Consider the following 21,320-nt stretch of genomic DNA (forward strand, 5'->3'; position numbering starts at 1 on the left):
GTCTTTACAAATGTCAAAAAGGAAATAGGAGATAAAAAGTATAACTAAAAGAAAATCATTCAAAAAGAGGTAATCAATATCATGCTATAAATTCCCCCCCCCCCCCCCAAAAAGTAATCCTTGATCTCTTGGCAATTCATGTTCTGAGAATTTTTTGAGTTTAATGTACATCTAAGTTATAACTATTTTCTCAACAACAAAAAAAAGTTCTAATTAAAGGCCTATAGTTTTTTTTTAATTAAAAAAAAAAAACCTCTAACTAAAGAATGTTATGTTTAGCTGGAAAAAAAAAAAAAAAAAAGAGGACAGGAGAGAAGAGAACGCAGAGGAGACAGCCATTGTTTTGTGGTAAGAAAAGAGAGAACAACCATTTTTTCCACAAGCAAAGCTAATTCAGTTTTGTGGGGGAAGAGCTAACATATCCACTACCCTTCTTTTTTAAGTGAGACAGTTTTGTGGGAATCTAGCTATCTACATGATTGGATCGCTTTTATAAAATTTGTTGAGTCAAACACTTTGTTAAATTTAAACAAACATTTGGTAATTAATTAATCAAAACAGTTTTCGTATGCGAGTGGCATTGTTTTTACAAAATTAACGATGCAAAATTCAAACCAAAAGAGAAGCCAATTGACAATGCAAAATTATAGGTCATCTAAATCTTCCAACCCACTTTTTTCTGTTTTACTTTATATTCAACCAATTATTACTTATCATGTGGTTTTTTTTTTTTTTTTTTCCCCATTTTAAACTTTGATTATCTTATATAAGAAAAAAGTTAAATAAATAAACAGTAAGCTATAATTGGTGAAATACAAAATTTGAGATAGAAATTTATATTTGGACGATCTTGCTGGTCCAACGCATTCCACGCTCGATAACCTTTCTCCTTCCAAACCTCAAAAACCAACCTTCCATACAAAAACAAAGCCATACAAAAATAGCATGCACAAGAAAAACAAAAACAAAAACAAAAACAAAAACAAAGAAATTCCTCTCTTTTTCTCTCATTAATATAGCAATATAACAAACCTCCCCCCTAAAACCTCTCTCATCCACAATACTCTTTACCTTTTTCCCATCTCTCCTTTTCCCCCAAAGCCATAGATCTGCTTTTCCTCCCAATTCCCTCCTGTGGAGGCTGCTTGATTGAGGAAAACTTAGAGGAAGTAGGTCTCAACTCTCAATCCCTACCACCCTTCCTCTCATTCATTCTTTCACCATGGCTTTCCCTTTACTTTTCCTTCTCTTCCTCTCCATTCCCTTCTCAGAATCCAAGCTCTCCGTCGACTACTACACAAAAACATGCCCTGATTTTAACTCCATCATGCGTGAAACTGTCACCACAAAACAAATCAATAGCCCTACAACAGCCGCAGGCACTTTACGTCTCTTTTTCCATGACTGCATGGTTGATGGCTGCGATGCCTCGGTCCTCATCTCCACAAACTCCTTCAACAAAGCCGAGCGTGACGCTGATATCAACCTCTCTCTCCCCGGCGACGCCTTTGATCTGGTTGTTCGTGCCAAGACCGCCCTTGAGCTCTCTTGCCCCGGCATTGTTTCCTGCGCTGATATCTTGGCTCAAGCTACACGTGATCTTATCACCATGGTGGGTGGTCCTTTCTACAAAGTACGTTTGGGACGTAAAGATGGGTTTGAATCAAAAGCTTTACGTGTTAACGGACAAGTTCCACAAACAAACATGTCCGTGAACCAGTTAATCAAAGTTTTCGCTGCTAAAGGGTTTAGCGCACAAGAAATGGTTGCGCTAACAGGTGCACATACCATTGGATTTTCTCATTGCAAGGAATTCAGTCACAGAATCTTCAATTACAGCAAGACCTCCCCATCTGACCCAGAAATGTATCCTAAGTACGCTGAGGCATTGAGAAAAACTTGTTCAAACTACCTTAAAGACCCTGGAATGTCTGCTTTCAATGATATAATGACACCAAGCAAGTTTGACAACATGTACTATCAGAATCTTCAGAGGGGATTGGCGCTCTTGGCCACCGATCATGCACTCAGTAAGCACCCTAGAACCAAGCCATTCGTAGACTTGTACGCTTCAAACCAGACTAAGTTCTTCGAGGATTTTTCACACGCAATGGAAAAGCTTAGTGTTTTTGGTATCAAGACTGGCCGGAAAGGAGAGGTGAGGCACAAGTGTGACGCTTTCAACACTCTCAAGGCATAGAAATATTTGTGATTGTTTTGATTTGTATCCAAAAGAAACAGGGTTTAAAAAAAACAAAGGTTCTAAATTTCTTTTAACTTCATATTTTGTTTTGCTTTTTATAAGAACCACGATAGTGATTATATTTATATGGTCATCTGATTGATGTTCTTCATGATGACATGTTCATGACAATATAATATTTAAGAATAGAAGCTTGTACTCTTTTTTTTAAAATATAAATGTTATGTGGTTTAAGATTAATGAATGATGAAAGAAGGGAAACGATTTTCCTCTTCATCCGCAAAATTAAGTGTGTTTGTTTGAGGTTGTAATTTCATAGGTGAGTAAAAACAAAATTCTTAGTTTCTCAATTGAGATTCTTTCCCCCCTTTTCCAAGTTTGTTTTCTGTTGGCTTTCGGAAGATGGATGAATGAAATTCAATAGGGATCCATGGCCAGCACATGTTTTAAACATGCCAACAACTTCTCGAGGTCGAAATTTTTTTGGACATTATTGATCTATTAGTCAGAATAAGCATAAAATATTTGTACTCAGATCATAACGTATGAACAATGGAAAAAAACATGATTTTGAATTTTTCAAAGGATGATTTTTAGTTTACATGAATAGTAGAATACAAAAAGATTCTTCTAAAGTATCAAATACTAGCTGCATTACGTGAGCTTCACATTCTAGTATTAATGTAAACTGATAATTTTCCTTTTTGAAATTCTCCAACGCTACAATTTTTAAGAATCTAATGATGGCGAGAAATCCTCTTGTCAGTGGAGTTGGGAGGAGGTTGGCGATCGTTGGTTGTGGGGATCAGTTGATGATGTTGGACCTTACCATCAACGCCACTAAAGAGCACAACCTTCATGAAGACGAACTTTGAATACTTCTTGACTCAATTCGTTTAATGTTATCAGTGCTTATGCAGTGTTGTTGCCATCCACTCATGTGGCCAATTTTATTTAAAAACGTTTTGTTTTTTATGCTGACTCAAAATCCCTACTTAAAACAATGCTGTTTAACAAAATTACGGCGAATTAATATCAGATTTGGACAAAGTGACTAGATTAAATCAATTTGACAAAAGGATTGAATTGACATAAATTAGACCCTAGGTTTTAATTTGACAACTAAAGGAAAAGTCAGATGATTGAATGGATTCCATGAATTTATACAACATTTGCAAACATATATGGCAATCAAAGTTTCACTATCAATTCAATGTAAATTGTCATGCACATTTGTATGCGGCCAAAAACACAATTGGCTCTTTTAAATAATTTTCAAGGAAAATCTAAACAAAAATGAAAGAACAGATCATTTGCGTATCGACTAGCAACACAAGGAAGTAGTAAACAAGCAGAAAGATCCAAAATATACATTGCAAATAGCATCCACTTAAGAAGTTGAATTGCTTATGTGATTTGCTTTCTCCGCTGAAGGTAAACTACAGACATAGAACATAATCAATAGAACTGTAAATAATTTAATCTTAAATCTAATACACAAACGCTGGTTTTTCATTGTCCAAATTGATCCAATAGCAAGCAATTAATGGATTGGCTTCCTGATCATATCATAGACTCAGCGAACTGTGGTAGAATCATCCATTCATGTTACATAAGGGTACAAGGTCACAAGTCATATACTCTAAATAAGGTTGAATCTAGCATCATTGATTTATCTCAAATGAGAGATTGCTTGAAAAATGATGCATTATGATCAACTATTTTTATAATGCAGTCTCAGACTGCCTACCTACAGACCTTCCATAATACTTCACCCATCTTTTTCACTTTGAGAATCACAAATATCAAGAGGGGAGAAGGATAAGCACTGTTTAGATTTCCCAAACTGTATAGCACGTGCTTCTGGAGGAGCTGCGTTGGGCAAGCCTAATCGAATACATAGACTCTGACAGCTTTTCTTTGAAACATAGGATGGCAAAGGTTTGATGACCACTTGTCTCCCACAGTTTTTTTGTTCAAAACGGCCATGAGAAGACTGAGCTATCAGCTTGAAGACTCGAGATGCACCACTGTATAAGTTTTGATCTTGATCCAAGGAATTCAAGCCAATCTGAGACTCCTTGCGGTGTGTTATCTCAGGTACACAAGAAGAAAAGTCTATGAAACATGGGGAAGAATGACCGGGAATGAAACCACTGTGACTTTGGAGAGGTTGAAGGTAAACATTGAAGCTAGCCCCCTCTCCCTGAAGCTGCATTAGTTTCTTCTTTAGCTTCTCCTTCTTATGGGCATTTTGGTGGCCTCCAAATGCCTGCGAGCTTGAAAACTCCTTAAGACAAAACTCACATACATACCTCTTGTGTGCTGGTTCACATATTGAACTTTTCTCTTCAAAAGATTGCTCCATCCCCAACAATTCTTTGTCAGAGGACCTTACACTTCCCTGCCTTTCAAATTTTCTCATATATTTCTCACCCTTGGCATAAGGATCCACATCAAAGCCAAATAATTTGAGCCTTTTCGCCTCCATGTGGATATCAGAAAAGAAGTCATCATTCTTGCTCCTTCTATGCAAGAGTAAGTTAGAGGCACCAAAGTTTGTTTGCAACATATTGTTTTCCATTCTCTCTAAAACTAACAATTTAGCATACCCCTCTAGGCCTTGAATCTTTGCCTTATATAGGAAACTTCTTTGGGTGCACCAATGGTTTACACCCAACTAACTAGTACTATTCCATGTTAAGAACAGGATAACTGTGTCGAAAGAGTCAGTCAAAGAAAATGAGTAACAAGAACAGAATTAGGTAGTTAGCATCCATCAGAGGATTAGGACAACATATTAACAAAGACATGCATCAAATTTTCCATATCAAAGAGAGATTATCTTACTTTATATCGTATATAGGCAGCTAGACATATTTTACATGCAAAATTGATGAGGCATTATGAAATGCTGGTGGCATTATTAAAAGGGATTAGTCTAAATTATTTTATTTAACACCAAAAGTCAAAAAGAAGTGACATGCCTGAGAGAGGGAAAGCTCTGAATTCTATACTTATCTGTACCATACTTTCAGCATGTCTAAGACTCTGAGCTTATTAATGATCACTCCTTTCATGTGTCCACATGCGTACTTATGCTAAATTCAGTAATACTGCAGCAACATGCCTCTTCCATAATCGTTTTCATAACAGTTCCTCTGCCCTCGTACAACGAATGGAAACTTGGTAAACCAAAGAATTTGGGGGTACAGTTACTGCATAAACAGGGGATGATGGAAGTGGATAATGATGTAATCTTGGCATATATATGTAAACAATGCAAGAACAATATTGTATGCCCAAAAACATGGACATAAATAAAGCCACTCATTTGCAAGGAGTATTGGGTCCACTACAAGCATTATAGCAAAATTTTGGGCACTAAGAGATAGTTTGCAACTGGCTATTCAGCTTGGGGTTCAATTTTTGGAAATGGAACTTGATGCTAAAGTTGTTTTAGATGTACTTAGTTCCGAGAAATTGCCTACTGCTGCTTATTCTTCCTTGTTGTTTGATTGCAGATTGCTACTGGAGAAGATTCCCCACATCATAGTGAAGCATGTCTTTAGGGAGGCAAATAGAAATGCTGATGCACTTGCTAGAATAGGTTGTAATTTGCAGGAAGATTTTGTACCTTTTGATTCTCCCCCATCCGATGTAGTTGCTGCCTTAGTGAGTGCAGACAAAACTGGGGAAACATTTTGTAGGCATGTTGCCACTAACTTAGCCATTTTGGCTGCCTAGTTTTATTTATTTATTTATTTTTGATAAGTTGCTTAGTCTTTATATATATATATATATTGCTTTTAACCAAAAAAAAAAATGAAATGTGTACTTACTCAATGACTCGCAAATTGCACTCTCATTCCTTATCAACCCTTCCCCACCCAAAAAAAAAAAAAAAAAAATCCATTTTGTTTTTTCTTTTAGTCCAATTTCAACTTGATTTCTTAAATTATTGAAGAAATTCAAGTAGACCCCTTAGAAACACTTTAATAAACTCAATTTGAAATTAAACAAGGATATACTATAAAACATGCAGTGAAGAAGGGTGCAGTAATGTATTGGATGTATCACTACATTTTATGTCATATATCCTCCTCCTTCAAAACAAAAGGAAAAGCATAATAGGATCAAGCAAGGCTTTCAACCTTAAATTGAATTTATTAACTTGATTTCATACAAAGAGTTCTTGCAGTAATTTAAGAGAGGACAAGAGATTTCATGGGATTCCTTTCTTTGTTGCTTACCCACTTTCTTGGTGCATTTACGGCAAAGCTTACCATGGGTAGACAGAAGATAGTTTAGATCAAACTTAAGTTCATTTGGGATTCGTTGATTAAGATGAAGATACGTCTTGTTCCTGTCAGCCAGAGCTGGTACCCAACCAATGGCCTTTGCAATCTCAAACACCTGCATAAACATGTGAGTATGAGGAGAATCCCACAGTGCAAAAGAAGTGAAAAAAATATAGTACTCACATGTGTGTCCACTGGAAAATCGTCTAGCTGAAGATTGAACATCAAAACACAAGCCATCTATCATCCATTCCGCAATTATGAAATTCTGATGCAATTGGGGAAAAATATATACATGGTGTGGTGCTGTGCATGTGTGAACAAAGGATAGTAACAAATAGGAAGGAAAAAAAGAAGAAGAAGAAGTAAAAACCTTCTGGACCATTTCAACTACCAGTAGATGTGCACATTCTGTAGTTGATCAATATGACCAACAAAGATAACAAAATTGGAGCTGAATTGGCAATTATATATATATATAGGCCACCAATACTCTTGATACTATGAAGGTTTCAACAGATGCAAGGATGAAGCATACAAAAGTATCATAAAAAAGATGATTACCGTTTTGGGGCCAATTCCTTTGAATTGAGATAGCTCAGCCTTAATTTCATCAACTGACAAATCTCGCAAGTACTCCAAGCACAATTTGTCTTTCTTCTCAAGCAAACAATTCAATATATTCTTAATGCACAAAGCCATAGTTGGGGCTAAACCTCCACATCTTATGGCATTTTCTAAACATTTTGATTCAGCAGCAAGGACCTTAGACAAAACACAAGAATCTTTCAAAACTGGAGCAATAGTAGCCCCAATAAGCAATAAACACCCACATCCATTAGGCCAAAGAAAATCATACAGCAAATTATAAATAGTTAGAAACAATAAACCATATTGTCCATTTACAACAACTATTAAAACCAACACAAAAATAACTTATTCAAAAGGACACATTTAGGTTGAGAAACACAATTGAAACGCCCACATTATCAAAATCGTTCTATAAAACACAACCCCATGAAAAATCTAGGTCCAAAAAAGTGCTAACTTTTTATGATTCATTAAGAGTTAAGACCCATCAAACTAAAACTAGACTTATCAATCAAAATAAACAAAACCCATCTCAATGCAAGTCCAAAAACACACAATTCCACCTCAAAATTCAAAATTCATCAATACCCATTGCCCACCAAACCAAAACAAGTTGAAAAGCTCAAACAAAAAAACAACAAAAAACATACGTACTTTTATGTTTCATTAAGACCCATCAAACCAAAACTAGACTACCAATCAAAATAAACAAAACCCATCTCCATGCAAGTCCAAAAACACACAAGTTCACCTCAAAATTCATCAATACCCATTGCCCACTAAATCAAAACAAGTTGAAAAACTCAAACAAAAAACATACATACATCTTCCCAAGTGGGAAAAACAGACTTGAGAGAATCAAAAGCCCTCAGAGAATTAACTTCCGTAGTGTTCTGGGAGAGCACAGTTTTAACCAAACTGTCCAAAACAGACTCCTTGGCATCCCCATCATCGAGTTGGATTTGGTTCTCGTCTCTGCGGTACTTGGCGAACTCTTTGGGGAAGCCATGGAGGGCCAAGAGGTCGTCTCGTACGGCTATGCATTCCTCTCGGGTGGGTCGAGTGTGGGTCAGGTATGGGTCCTTCGTGAGTTTGGTTCCAGACTCAGACTGAGACTGAGGCTTGCGATCAAGCTCCAGCTGCTTTCTTTTGCGGGACTTCTGCATTTTCTGAATGCTTTTTGTGTTTTCGGTTCAATTCAATGCTTAAGCTAAGCTTATTAAAAGTCACTAGAGATGGACTTTCCTTTTGGACATGGGCTTTTTAGTGGGCCAATAAAATTTTTGAACAATATGACACCTGTTTGTTTACCCGCAGAAAATATTTGGGGGGAATTTCTCCTTAAACGGTTAAACCCTACACTTGGGTGGCCATAGCAACAAATTGAAATAACACCACTATCGCGCATTTTTGATGTGATAGTCAATTTATAAGTATAATTATTTGTGGGGTATGAGGGGTCGGGGTTCAAGTCCTTAGAAATGAGTTTCACACATATACACTTAGATTAAGTTAAATTAAAATTTATATTTTATATATAAAAAATATAAAAATAAAATTAAAAAAACAAAGAAATAACACCCTAAACTTTCATGGTTTAATTTGGACCATCCCTAAAGTAAAGGGTAAAAAGGTAAAATTTCCCCAAAATCTTTTTAGTATAAGATAATGTTGTTTTATACTCTTTTTTTTTTTTGTTTTTTTGAAAAGATACTTTTTTTTTATAGATACAATCTAAAAGATAATTTTTTCTAGCTTTGGTTTAAATGGAAATTCCACCAATAATGACAATTGTGAGAAGGAAAGGGGTGAGGGTGGTGGTGGTAGTGACATCAAATGATCGAAGGATGGTGGCCAATAGTGGTTGGTGACAATGTTGAACAACCAATAACATCCATCAATCAATGGCCAACATGTGAACGACATCGATTGAGCTAATAATGACGGTGGATAAGGGGCAACAATTATATGTGATGCGGGAGGAAGTAGTAGTGATGATGTAAATTTGTTGAAATAAGGGTTGTGGAAAAAGTCCAAACCTTTTTCGAAAAATGTTATATGCCTTTTAAGTCATTATTATTTTTGTAAGGACACAATTTGAGCCCGAACCCACAGTCAGAAGGGAATGGGCCTGAAAGGCTTTTTACAATAAAATTTGTAGACAGTGGGCTTGAAATCTAGGTTCTAGTGATATTAGATAACAACAATAATGAGTTTTGATCACAAAGATATACACAAGAAATTGTTTATATGAAAGAATTTTCTCCTCGGACACAAGCCGAGGATGATCTATATTACTTCTTCCTAATACATATTACAATTATGGATAATGAGGTCTACAGTGGTTTTTCTCCCTTTCTTCCGATCCCCTCTCCTCCATTTTATATCCCCTCATTCTCCTCTTCTTCATGCTCCACGTCAGGGTTAGATTGTTGGTTTAGATACTTGTCCCATCCACCTCTCTTGAAGTCTTTGGAGACAGGAGCCAAGTTCCATTTTAATGCTCAGGTCTCACTTCCCCATTAATGCGGCCAGAATAGCACTTGCAGAGCATTCAATGCGGGGGCAGTGGTAACAGTTTTATCTTAGATATTCCACCGCCCTTCTTCTTATCTTTCATATTTACCCTTACCTATAGGGTTTTCTAGAACATAGCTTGTGGATGTTAACCAGTCATTTTCTTACCTCGGCTATGTATAGCTGAAGACATAATCTTCCTCGGACTCATTCTTAGATATACTTGTTTCAGACATCATCCCTTTTCTATTTAGTATTGCTTTAGGAGTTAACATTCATACATCCTCGGATCATTCAGTGTTCTCGAATTGAGCTTTTAACCCAAAGAATACTTTTGGGCCACCCCACACATATTCCGGAGCCCAATGACCCTACAATTTTAGTGTATTTATTGATGATGAAAAATATTTTCTAGTGATTAACAATTTTAATTGTACCAAACATTATGTATTTTTTTAAAAACATTTTATGTTAACAGTACCTTTTATTTATTTATTTTTAATACTCGTTAAGATTTTTCTATATAGGTCTCACTTAAAAAAACAAAAGGAAAAAAGTTGTCAAAAAAATTGTCAAAAGCTGTCAAAAAAACTGTTGTTACTGTCAAAAGTTGCCAAAAAATTTGTTATTCGAAAGGTGCCTAAAACACAACCCTTTATTTTTAGTGGGTTTGATTATAAGAGAAGGAAGAAAGAAAGATTTGAGTTAATAATATGTGCCTATTGCTAACTTCCCTGTTATAAAAGGCATAAAGGGATTGTGAGGAAGAAATTGGTGGTGAGGGTTGTGGTTACGACGTTGAATGATCGATGATGGTGGCAACAACGAATGGGTGGTAACCAGTAGTGGTTGGTGACAATGTTCAACAACTAAAAACAACCAGCAGCGGATTCTCAAAAAAAATAAAAAACAACCAGCAACGAATGGCCAGAATGTGGTAGTCAACGATGGTCAAGTTGACAACGATTGGATAGGGGGCAATGACAATCAACGATATGAAAGGAATTGGTAGTAATGGCAAAATATATCGAAACTTGAAAGGGCATAAGAGCTGTGAGATAAAGTCCAGGCTATTTTGTTGGAAAAAATTTTATGCTAATGACATGGGGGAAGTAATGGTGATGGAAAAATGTGTTGAAACTTGAAAGGGGATAAGAGTTGTGGGATGAAGTCCAAGCTTTTTTCCGAAAAATGTTATATAGCTATTAAAACGTGATTTTAGTGCATGTATTGACAACAAAAAAATGTTTTTCGTTGATTGACATTTTTAGTTGTACCAAATATTAAGTATTTTTTTTTAAAACATTTCACAGAAAAATAAATAGAACATTTTATTTATTTTTTGGGAAAAGTTATCTGATATTCTAAAAACATTGGCTATAAAATATGTTAAGAAACTTTTTATAAAAATAGAAAAAAAGCAACAAGTTTTTTGGACAGCTTTTTTTTTCATAAAAATGGTATCAAAATTTTATTTAAATAATATATTAATAAATATTTTAAAGGCACCCATTCCTTATTTTATAACTGGATTTTATTATAAGAGAAGGAAGAAAAGAATACTTGAGTTAATTAACGTCTGATGCTTTCATGAGGCATGGTATCTCATTCATTATGTCACAGTCACACTAAATTAATCATTTATTCATTTAATTTGAAAATCCACAATTTATTGCTAACCACTGCAAGTTATGATTGGCCATTAAAATGAATTTTCGTTTTTAAGAAATTGATCATAAATGTTTTTCCCCTTTTCTTGCAATAAGTGCAGATTGGAAAAGCTGGATAATACCATTCTCTTTTTTGTTTTTGCTGAATACTGATAGTAATTTGGCTAATGAATAAGGGATAATACTTACTGTATTTAAATTTCAGATCTGGTAACATGCCTTGCCATTTGTTTTTTTTTTTTTTAAATTATAATACATGATGTGCATGAAATATATACAATAAAATGCCCTTATATTTGCATCTTTGGCCTCATTATTATGGTAATTTGTGACTGGTTATAATATTTCTTTGTTTTATAGGTTATAAGGGCTTTGCATCCTTACAAGAATTATTGGAAGATAGGAAAAATAAAGAAAAAGCAGAGCAAGTGAAGTGTAATTGACTATACCAAAACTACGAGGTGGGCCAACTGATTCAAGAAGGCAAATTGTAGAGAATTGTAATTTGCAAGCCTGGAGACATGTGAAGGAAAGAAAAATAAAAATAAAAAGAGTTGGATTAATGCTAAGCTGACGTGATGAAGAAATAGAAGTTCAATTATGTGGAGTCTACAAGTGGGCTTGTGGTCTTTATGCGTAGTTGTTAAGTGGGCCTCTTTCTTTCTTTTCTTCTTTTTCTTTTTTTTTTCTGGGCCGTTCGGGTTTATACCCAGTGAAACTCCTCAAGTCAGCATTAAAAGTTCTAGTTCCACTTGTATTAGTGAGGCATAGTATCAGGCGGTGTAAGAAAGTATATAAATAGGGAGCAAAACAGAAAAATAAGAGGCGTGTGCTAGATAAGTAAGTCAATCTCTTACTGGAAGTTGTACCAGTTTGACCAGTGGAACGATCTATTTCGATATCGGTGTACCGATTTGGATTTACCTTTATTATATATATATATATATATATATATATATATATATATATATATATATGTATGTATGTATGTATGTGTGTGTTATAATAAATATAAAAATTTATTATAAAACATTACCTCAATTCAAAACAAATTATTAATGGTTTTAGACTTTAGTATCAATTATAAGAAAAAAAAACCCAATATAAAAAATAGAAAGTTTAATTGTTTATTGCATATTAAAAAAACAAATAATACTAATAAGTTAATGCAAGTAAGTTACCATTCTGCCCTTACAAAATTCAAAAATTATAAAACTAAAAAAAAAAAAAAAAGCTTTTTTTGCATCGGCCAGTATACCCTGTACCGGTCGATATTACTTGAAATTGGTCGGCATGGTCGGTACGGCAGGTATTTAAATCGGTACGAAACGTTGGTGTTTCGATACCGGTATACGTACCAGTACGGTACATATCGGCTGATACGGTATCGACTACATCGGTGCTAGGGCTGGAGATTGAACGTATAGAGAGCTGCGGCTACGGCTACCTCTTTTGTTCTTCCATGACAATTAGTTTTATTTTATTTGTTTAGTTTAATGTTTAGTATTTTGTTCTTGTGTTTTATTTCAATTACTATGAGTAGTTAAATATATAATTAGGGTTGAGGATGAAACCTTGTTAAAGATTATCAATAATATTTATGTGATTTGATTTTTCCCACAATAGTTGTTTTTTAATGATTTAAATTGTTCTTACTTCATATCAATTAACTAAGATGAGATTCTAGATATAAGTTCAATCATGTTTTTCTCATAATTTAGGATTTATCTTAATTAATTGAATGCTTGGTTTATTAATTCTTGATTATAAAATTGGATATCGCATGTGATTTGTCTGTCAATGGATACAACTTATGATTTGATTTTTAGAATTGGATATATCTTGTGATTTGTTTGGCTACGGATACAATTGATGATTTGATTTTATACTTAAGAAGTGAATAAGAACATGCTTTTGATTTTTAAAATAAGGATTTTAATGAGAATATTTTCCACAATAGCAAGATTGATTCCTAGATTGTCATATAGTGAGTTGGGAAAAATTAATGATCATAAATATATGCTAATATGACTTACAAGATGGATTTCAAAACCTTAATTCATTTCCTTTGATTGTTTACATCTTTTTATTGCTTTATATCTTTTGCTTAGTTTATCTATTTGCTTAATTTTATTATTTGCTTAGTTTTTTTAATTTCAAAACAACCAATTTTTATTAAACTAGATTAAGATTAATTTGGTTAAGATTTGATTAATTTTTTTACGTTCATTCAAGTCCCTGTGGGTTTGACATTAATTTTGTCAAACTATACTTCGGTATAGTTCGTACACTTGCAAATACTTTAAAATGTTACAACAATACACCTTTTCTATCTGGATCAAAGATTTTATTCTCTGGTGGTAACATACTAACATTCATGAAGTTACAAAAACATTTTAGTGCACTTGAGTTACAAATATGTGGGTTTCAATTAGTTCAGTTAGTAAAGTTTTTTATAGTGATTGAATAAGAGACCTAGAGTTCAATCCCACTTACACCTAAACTTGATTAGTGTCTTAATTTAATGATAAAAAACTATTATTAGAATTGGAAAGAAACTCTCTTAAAAGAAAATTTGTTACAAATATACTTCTAGAATTTCATTAAGACAGACAAACTATCATTGTCTCACATTTATGTTGACTTTTAACACGGCCTTATTTTGATGAGCATTTGACGCGTTAAGTTAGAAAAAAAATCGTGCACGTATTCGTAGAAAAAATCGTGCACCTATTCGTAGGTTTTCCTATTAGCAAAGTCAAATTGACATTCGACAGTAAAATTACCATAACTCAAAGTCTCAAACACATTCATTAACCTGTCTGTTTTACTCAAAAAACAGAAAAAGAAACATCCAGATTTTAAAAAAGAAGAGTCTACGCCCGGGGTTTTAAGTCTCAAAGCCAAAAAAGATTAAGGAAAATTTTTCAAACGTACGTACGTGAGGTATGAGACTCTGACTCACATGTCTATGAAAGAGATGCAGTATAGAACGCGGGAGATACTTTCTCATTGCCTCTAGATGAGATTAGTAAAAATAAAATAAAAGAGTCTACTTATCATTTGTTTACTAATCTCATTTAGACATGTGATAGAACTATCTTTGGGTCGCTGTTTAGAATTTCAAAGTTCAGAGAACCAATACAAAAACTATCTCATTCATTAGTCCTTAACAAACCTATTCTTGGCTCAGGACTCACGAAAGACCTAAATGGCTAAATCATTTATAAAATTCCTTGGCTTAGAATGGTAAAACAATCGAGAAGCCCAACTTTTGGCAAATAGAATCCAAAGCAGAAAAGGCAGTATGAACAGAACATCCCCCCACTGAGAACACAAAATTCCAACATCGAAAAAAGAAATCCACCATATCCATAACCAACAAAATCCTAAAACAATAAAGCAAATCAAGCAAAGTATTAAACTACCTTGATTTGGACCAAGCCATGCTCAAAAAGAAGTCACACCCAACATTTATTTCTCACTCAGATTCTCAGAACATACAAGACACAACATATAAACAAGCATTTGTAGCTCAAATTAGGCAATTAAACAAACCAACTCCTTTACTATACAATCATGAACTTTAAAAGAAAAAAACAACAACATAATAATCTCAAACTTTTATGCATTGCATTGCCACAACCCCAGTATCATGATTCCAACTTTAAAGTGTGAAAAGCAAAAGCAAAAGCAAACATATTCCACCAAAAAGAAAAATTTCCTTATAAGAAAGAAAAAGCCAAGGAAAAACACCAAACATATATATTTCCAGATCACATTCTCTACGAAAATTTTATTATGTACACATTCACAAGGAGAATTACAAATGAACATAGACAAAATATCACAAAAAACCCATATATCCCACATTTTCATTTTCTCCCTAGTTCCTACAAATAATTAATTACAACCCAAAAGACCCAACATTGATTACAAAATCCCTCAATTCATGTAAGCTGGACAGTAATTAAAAATTGGAAACTTACAAGAGATACCAAAATTCAAAAGGTGGTTGTGTTAGCACCATACAAGTTTTTCCCGGTAACTCGGTATCGACTCCGACTCATTCCGCCAGAGTTCAGAATCCCTTCCCAATCCTCTCCTTCTTCACCTCCATCCTCCTCTTCTCTCCCCTTCATCATTCTCAATATCCGCTTTGCCTTTTCCCTCGCCCTTTCGCTTCCTTTCTCTTCCACTTCCCTCAATGCCTCAACAGCCCTTGCTTCTTTTGCCAATCCTCTGAATCTCATACTCCCTTGGCTGAGGGCATACATTGCGGCCACGCAGTTCTCGCGCGTGGCCTCAGACTCTCCTCCCTCGCCATTCCTAAGCATTCCCACAAAACACGCCACCGCATTGGCATCCAGCATAGCTGACCTCCCTTCCACGGATACAGCCAAGTTGCAGAGAATCAACAGCACGCGACTCGCTGACTCGCCGGTTTTAGCCATTGCTAAAAGACTCGGCACGGCTCCGAGTTTCACTAGCTTGACTCGGTTGCTTTGAATTAGAGTCAAGTGGTACAGTGCCAGTGCCGAGTCGTGCCGAGTTCGCTCGCTTTCGGATCTCAGCGCGTGCATCAATGGCGGCAGAGCTCCTAACACACCGATTGCCATTTTGTTGTCGTCCTCCAACGCTAAGCTGAAGAGAGCGCCGGCGGCGTGTTCCTGCGACTCGTTGAATCCGCCTTTCAACGCGTCGATCAAGAGCGGAACGAATCCTGACCGCACGATGTGCACCTTGTTGCGCTTTTCCAAAGAGAGGTTCACCAGCACAGCGATGGCGTTGACTTGTACGGCGGCGTATTTGGATTGAATCAACGATCGGACGGCGGAGAGTAGCCGAGGAGTACAGAGCGAAACCCTAAGGTCTTCTCTGGTCCTCGTGAGCTTCCTCAGCGAAACCACAGCTTCTTCTTGCTCATACACCTCCGCGCTTTTCAACTTCGCGATGAACTGGTTCTCTTCGGGAGTGGAAGAGTTAGGGTTTATGGTTAAGCTCAGAATTTCGTTGGCGACGATTTCGGAGGAGGAAGATGAAGAAGAGTAACACAAAGGCCGAGTCGTGAGTGGTAGAGGAGTGCCTGGACTACCCGCCGCGATAACCACCGACTCGTCGGAGGAGCTCGAGTGAAAGTGATTGACTCGGTGACCTAACTCAGTCGCCGCGTGCGACAGAATCAACGGCGGATTCTCCGCCACGCCTCTCAGAAGCTCCCGCTCCGAAATCCTAATCTCCGGACCCGAATTCCTCTCCTCCGCCTCCATTGCCGACCGGACCATCCGCTCCACGGAGCTGTAATCCGGTGCGGACGGGTGCTCCGCACCGTTGCTGTCGCACCACTTGAGGATCGTGGACTTGAACGCCTTGTTCGGAATCTCCGTCGTGAAATCGGGTCTCGACCCGTCCTCGAGCCTCGGGGAATACCCGAGTTCGCGGCAGACGCGTACGGACACGCGCTCGAACGTTTGACCCGAAGAGACGACGACCGGGTCGGACATTAAGGACCCGGAAATCGGGCAGATGAAATCCTTTGGGGTCTGTTTGGGACTGGAGTTAGAGCGGTGAAATGAAATTTTCCACCTGTGTTTTCCGTTTCCACCCATTTGGGGTTTTGGGGTTATCTCTCTCTCTACTACCTTACTTTTCTCTCTCTGTGAGGTTGATGAGTGATGAGAGATTCCTCAATTTATTATTCTTGGTGTGAATGAGAATTATATTATATTATTTATGGGGTCAAAAGACTCAAAACATAGAGGGGCAATCTAATTGGGCTTTTGGAGAGAGAGAGAGAGAAAATGAGAAATTCTGAGAGTTGGGAGTTTGTGGGGTCCATAGGTGTGTTGGTGAGATGAGAATCATGAGAGTTAGCAGTATATTATTGAGGTCTACAAAGAGCTAATATTTGATTGAATTAGTCTAGGAAGAGTGATTTGACTTTTTGATAATGTTCTTAAGACTTTAGACTTTAGATATAAAAATAAAAAGTTGAGGACTAGTGGCTATGATAGATGCAACTATGCAAGGAAGATATATATATATATATATATATATATATATATATATATTTTGTTTATTTTAATTTAAGATTAGTTTCAAGTTTTGACCTTAATTTTGTACTCGTTACAGCTTTTTTTTTCTTTCTATCTTTCAAGTTTTTGGTACAACATTGACTAGCCATCAAAGTCTTTGTAATCTCTTTCTACTTCCCTGTCTGCTGCTTTGCTGATATTTTGTAATATATATATATATATATATATATATATATATATATATTTTATCACAATATATTATTTCTTTTGAGTGTGATACAAATAAATCTCTAAATTGCAAATGGGATAAGATGATTGGGAGTTTAAAATGTGAGATAAGAAAAGCTAATCCAAACATGAGATGAGAACAATATTTACTCATGGAGTATCAATATATTGCCTTTTTTTTTAAGAATCCAATTGGAAAGATTTTATTACCAAAACAGAATTATGCAGAGTCACCATTTGTATATAGAGAATAATTTTTGTCTAAGTTTGTTTTCCTTTTATGAGTGACTGGATTCAAGGTTTATTTGCATTGCTTACCATTGACATTAAATTGATTTGCTCACTCTTAAATTGTTACAGTTCTGTATGTTTGGGTCACAAAAGGAAGATGAGAAAAGTTAACTAAGAAATATTTTTAGAAATTTTTTATAAGGAAAAAAAATTATTTTTTTAACAATTTTTATGCTACTCATGAAAGCGGTGTCAACACTTTTAGAAAATAGTTTATTAACAAACGTCATTCATTAACAAGACCCGAAGAAGTTAACAAATTCAAAATATGGAAAAAAAAAAAAAAAAAAAAAAAGCTCTAGACCTAGCAATCAATGAAAAGACCCGCAGCTCTTTGCACAATTGTTGTTTTCTCAACTACTCGTTGAACTAAAACTGGGGTAGACAAAAAAAAAAAAAAAAAGAAAAAAAAGAAAGAAGAAGAGAAAGATGGGGGTAGCTTTCCTTCTTAATCACTTAATTGTTTTTTGGCTACCTTTGGTTAAAAATGAGAATTGGAATGGTTTTGGCCTTTTAGCCTTTTAGGTCTTTAAAGTTTTAAAGGAGAGAGGAGAAATCTTCAGCAAGATTTTCACTTTCCGCTTGGAAACGGGACCCATTACTAGAAATTATTCCTGTCCTCTTCGGCTAACATAAGTATTCGTCTTCTTTTTGAGCTTCGAATAATGTTCATAACAACCTTTGGCTTGCATGCCAAATTATCAAGAAATGAATAGTAAAATAAAAGCAGTACAATTATTTCAGAATATTTTTTTAATCATAAGAAATTATTTCATTATTTTTATTTGAACCATTTATGTTCACAAGAAAGTGAAATCACTTAATTATTTTTAAAGCAATGTTAGTAACACAAAGTTATAATTAGAGTAACATCATTTTTATATAGACCCACCATTAGATATCACTTTATTATGCATTAATTAAAATAGACCGTGGGTTATAATTAACTCAATTGACCTCCTTTACACTTACTTACATTGGTTATAAAAAACCCAATAAAATAAACAATAGTGGTAAAGTCTCTTTCTCTCCAAAAAAAGAAAAAAAAAAGATAAAATTTCTTATGGTTGAATAAGAGATCTAAGATTCAATCATTCCAACACCAAAAATCGATTAGTGTTTTGGTTTGATAATAATGAGCACAATCATAAGAAGCAGATGTCATAGGTTGAAAATCTATCAAAAAAAAAAAAAAAACTGTAATGTGGTATGGTTCATCAAGTAATAAAGTCTCACATTGATTAATAATGATAAGATTAAGTAGTTAATATAAATAGTGTGGGGGGGGGGGGGAGGGAACTTGATTTTGGGCTGAGGACTAAAGGCCCAAAAGGTCATACTTGAAGAGATGGGCCAGGCCCATCAATGTGGATAGAAGTTAGAGCGTTTGAAGGGTAAAGGGTAACTCACCAGAACAATTCTCGTGGAGATTAGAGTTAGCCAACAATACTGAAACTCATATATGAGGTAATAAGCATGAATAGCCTTTAGGCGGAAAAGAATGGGGCCGCAGGTCACCGTTACGCTTTTAAATCCGCAATGTTGCTCCCACTAGATTCGCTTTGGGAAACACCCTGAAAGGATAAGGATCGCAGGAACAGTCACTTCCGCATTAATGAAAGGTTCTCTACCTAATATCTTCCACATTGAATGCATATGGGACAACTTGAATTGTGCAGATACCTCTAAAAGTCTTATTTTATGATGAAAGGGGGGTAAAACAGAGAGGGGATGTGACAAGTATCCCAAAAAAAAATTTGGCTGGAAGCAAGCCAATTGGGGAGATAAGGGAAGAAGAAATGTCTATAAAAGGGGAGGAGGCTGCAACAAAGTAGGGTTGGGAAATATTAAGAGAAAAACTTGGGGAAGAACGAGAAAGGAGAGAGAACCATCCTGTATTTTTCTTTTCTTACTCCCTACACCTCGGTATAACAATTTGGACATCCTAGAACTTCTCATCTTTACCTCCACTTTCTTAATTAGTTGTTTGAGCCTTCGATTGTGAGATTTTTACCTTATATGTATGATAAATAAATTGTGCAAGTCAGTTACCTAGACATTTTTATTTATACTTGTTTGTTTGGGTTTCTTTCCGCCATAACTAGTATATAATCCGTACTTACACACGGGAATAATAAATTGTAGTGGTGCTATTGATGTTATTTTGAGTTATTAAAAATCTAAGATATTAGTATGACCAAGATATTTGGAAGCAGGGGCGGAGTCAGGGGAGGTCGTGAGGGGGCAAGTGCCCCCTCTGACCCTGCCCAAAATTTTCCTTTTTTATGTGTGTAGCAGTAAAAGGTAGAGATTTAATTGAAACTATGATATATAGTGCGTGAGTAATTGAGCTGCATTAAAAACCCTTTTAGACACACGTTTCAAAATAAAATTGTAAAGTGCAGAACCATAGTAAGCAACCAGGTACATCCTTTTTTCTTGGTGTGTATATATATCTCCTTATCTTTTTGAAAAGTCAAACTTAATTGATATATCATATATCTTCATATATTTTTTTACTTTATCAATATTTTTTAAAGTTCAAAATTTATAAAAAGAAAAACAATGATAAAAAAAAACTTAAATAAAGAAGAAAAAAAAGTCTTAATTGAAGAGACGAAAATACCACCCAAAATTTTTTTTCCTTTCAAAACTATTAAGCAATAAAATTTGGAAACAATTACATGACAAATTCCATAATTTAATATTATTTTAAAAGTAAACTCTAAAAATGTAGTTGCACAAATAGCTATTATGTGGTTTAAAATTGTTATAATCTAATCATATTAAGTTTAACAAAAACTGTGTGTTAGATTGATTGATTTATTAAAAATCATTATATAATCCTATAAAAAATCATTATATGAGAATTGTAAGGACCAAAAATCAAGCACAGGCCCAAAAGCCCAACGTAGATTTAATAATTCAAGGCCCAAAACAAAGAATTTGTAGAGAGGGAACATAACAACAAAGGACAGTGGCGTCCGGAAGATTTTACTTAAACAAACAATACTTGTCCTCAGATTTTTCCCGAGGAAGGACTTCTTACACTCAATTGTCAATATTCTCTCTATGTTGTCCCTATTCTCTCTGTCTTCTCCACCAAAAGAAAAAACCGTCCCTATTCCTTGCCACATTCATCCCTATTTATACTCCTTGCCTTTGTTATCTTGACCCTTCATCTCTCACCTAATTATATTCTTTTGTTGACACTTGTACATTTTCTTGTAGAAGGTAATGGAAAGAAGTTCCTTAGCTGTGATTTGCACTGTTCAGGTCACCTCCATATCAATGCAACTGATAAAGCTGGTGTTCCTTATTTAATGCGGCCAGAAAGCTTGGTGCAGAGCATTCAATGCGGCGTTTACAGCTACGGACCTTCAAACCCGATATTATCACCAATTTACCCCTTGTACTTCTCCAGGCAATCACACCTCTACATCCTTGGGTCCTCGGGTTCTTGACTTTCATCCTAATTACCATC

At 35.4% G+C, this 21,320-nt stretch overlaps 4 protein-coding genes across 4 annotated transcripts; 1 reads left to right on the top strand and 3 right to left on the bottom strand.

The window, feature by feature from the left end:
• Window positions 1-1,143: 1,143 nt before the first annotated feature.
• Window positions 1,144-2,303, top strand: LOC142632176 (peroxidase 65-like). The gene has a single exon (XM_075806588.1). The coding sequence runs from the start codon at window positions 1,223-1,225 to the stop codon at window positions 2,198-2,200; it is 978 nt and encodes a 325-aa protein (XP_075662703.1). The 5' UTR covers window positions 1,144-1,222; the 3' UTR covers window positions 2,201-2,303.
• Window positions 2,304-3,614: 1,311 nt separating this feature from the next.
• Window positions 3,615-8,289, bottom strand: LOC142630702 (putative DNA glycosylase At3g47830). The gene is made up of 4 exons (XM_075804728.1): window positions 7,920-8,289; window positions 7,069-7,269; window positions 6,688-6,744; window positions 3,615-6,619 (listed from the first exon to the last, which is right to left on the bottom strand). Exons 1-4 carry the CDS (start codon window positions 8,259-8,261, stop codon window positions 6,359-6,361), a joined length of 861 nt encoding a protein of 286 aa, XP_075660843.1. The 5' UTR covers window positions 8,262-8,289; the 3' UTR covers window positions 3,615-6,358.
• LOC142632916 (uncharacterized) lies at window positions 3,975-4,787 on the bottom strand. Its single transcript, XM_075807229.1, has one exon. The coding sequence runs from the start codon at window positions 4,785-4,787 to the stop codon at window positions 3,975-3,977; it is 813 nt and encodes a 270-aa protein (XP_075663344.1).
• A 6,721-nt stretch (window positions 8,290-15,010) lies between the features above and the next one.
• Window positions 15,011-17,006, bottom strand: LOC142630556 (U-box domain-containing protein 38-like). The gene has a single exon (XM_075804558.1). The coding sequence runs from the start codon at window positions 16,889-16,891 to the stop codon at window positions 15,287-15,289; it is 1,605 nt and encodes a 534-aa protein (XP_075660673.1). The 5' UTR covers window positions 16,892-17,006; the 3' UTR covers window positions 15,011-15,286.
• Window positions 17,007-21,320: the final 4,314 nt, after the last annotated feature.

The sequence above is a fragment of the Castanea sativa genome, chromosome 4 (genome assembly GCF_040712315.1).
Source record: "Castanea sativa cultivar Marrone di Chiusa Pesio chromosome 4, ASM4071231v1".
Classification (NCBI taxonomy): Eukaryota; Viridiplantae; Streptophyta; class Magnoliopsida; order Fagales; family Fagaceae; genus Castanea; species Castanea sativa.

Excerpts from the sequence above, each read along its gene's own strand:
- LOC142632176 (XM_075806588.1), top strand. The coding sequence starts at position 1,223 with ATGGCTTTCCCTTTACTTTTCCTTCTCTTCCTCTCCATTCCCTTCTCA.
- LOC142632916 (XM_075807229.1), bottom strand. The coding sequence starts at position 4,787 with ATGGAAAACAATATGTTGCAAACAAACTTTGGTGCCTCTAACTTACTC.
- LOC142630702 (XM_075804728.1), bottom strand. The coding sequence starts at position 8,261 with ATGCAGAAGTCCCGCAAAAGAAAGCAGCTGGAGCTTGATCGCAAGCCT. Across the intron at positions 6,745-7,068 it reads AAGGAATTGGCCCCAAAACG|ATGGCTTGTGTTTTGATGTT; the intron begins GTAATCATCTTT and ends AATGGATGATAG. Across the intron at positions 6,620-6,687 it reads ATTTTCCAGTGGACACACAT|GTGTTTGAGATTGCAAAGGC; the intron begins GTGAGTACTATA and ends ATGTTTATGCAG.
- LOC142630556 (XM_075804558.1), bottom strand. The coding sequence starts at position 16,891 with ATGGGTGGAAACGGAAAACACAGGTGGAAAATTTCATTTCACCGCTCT.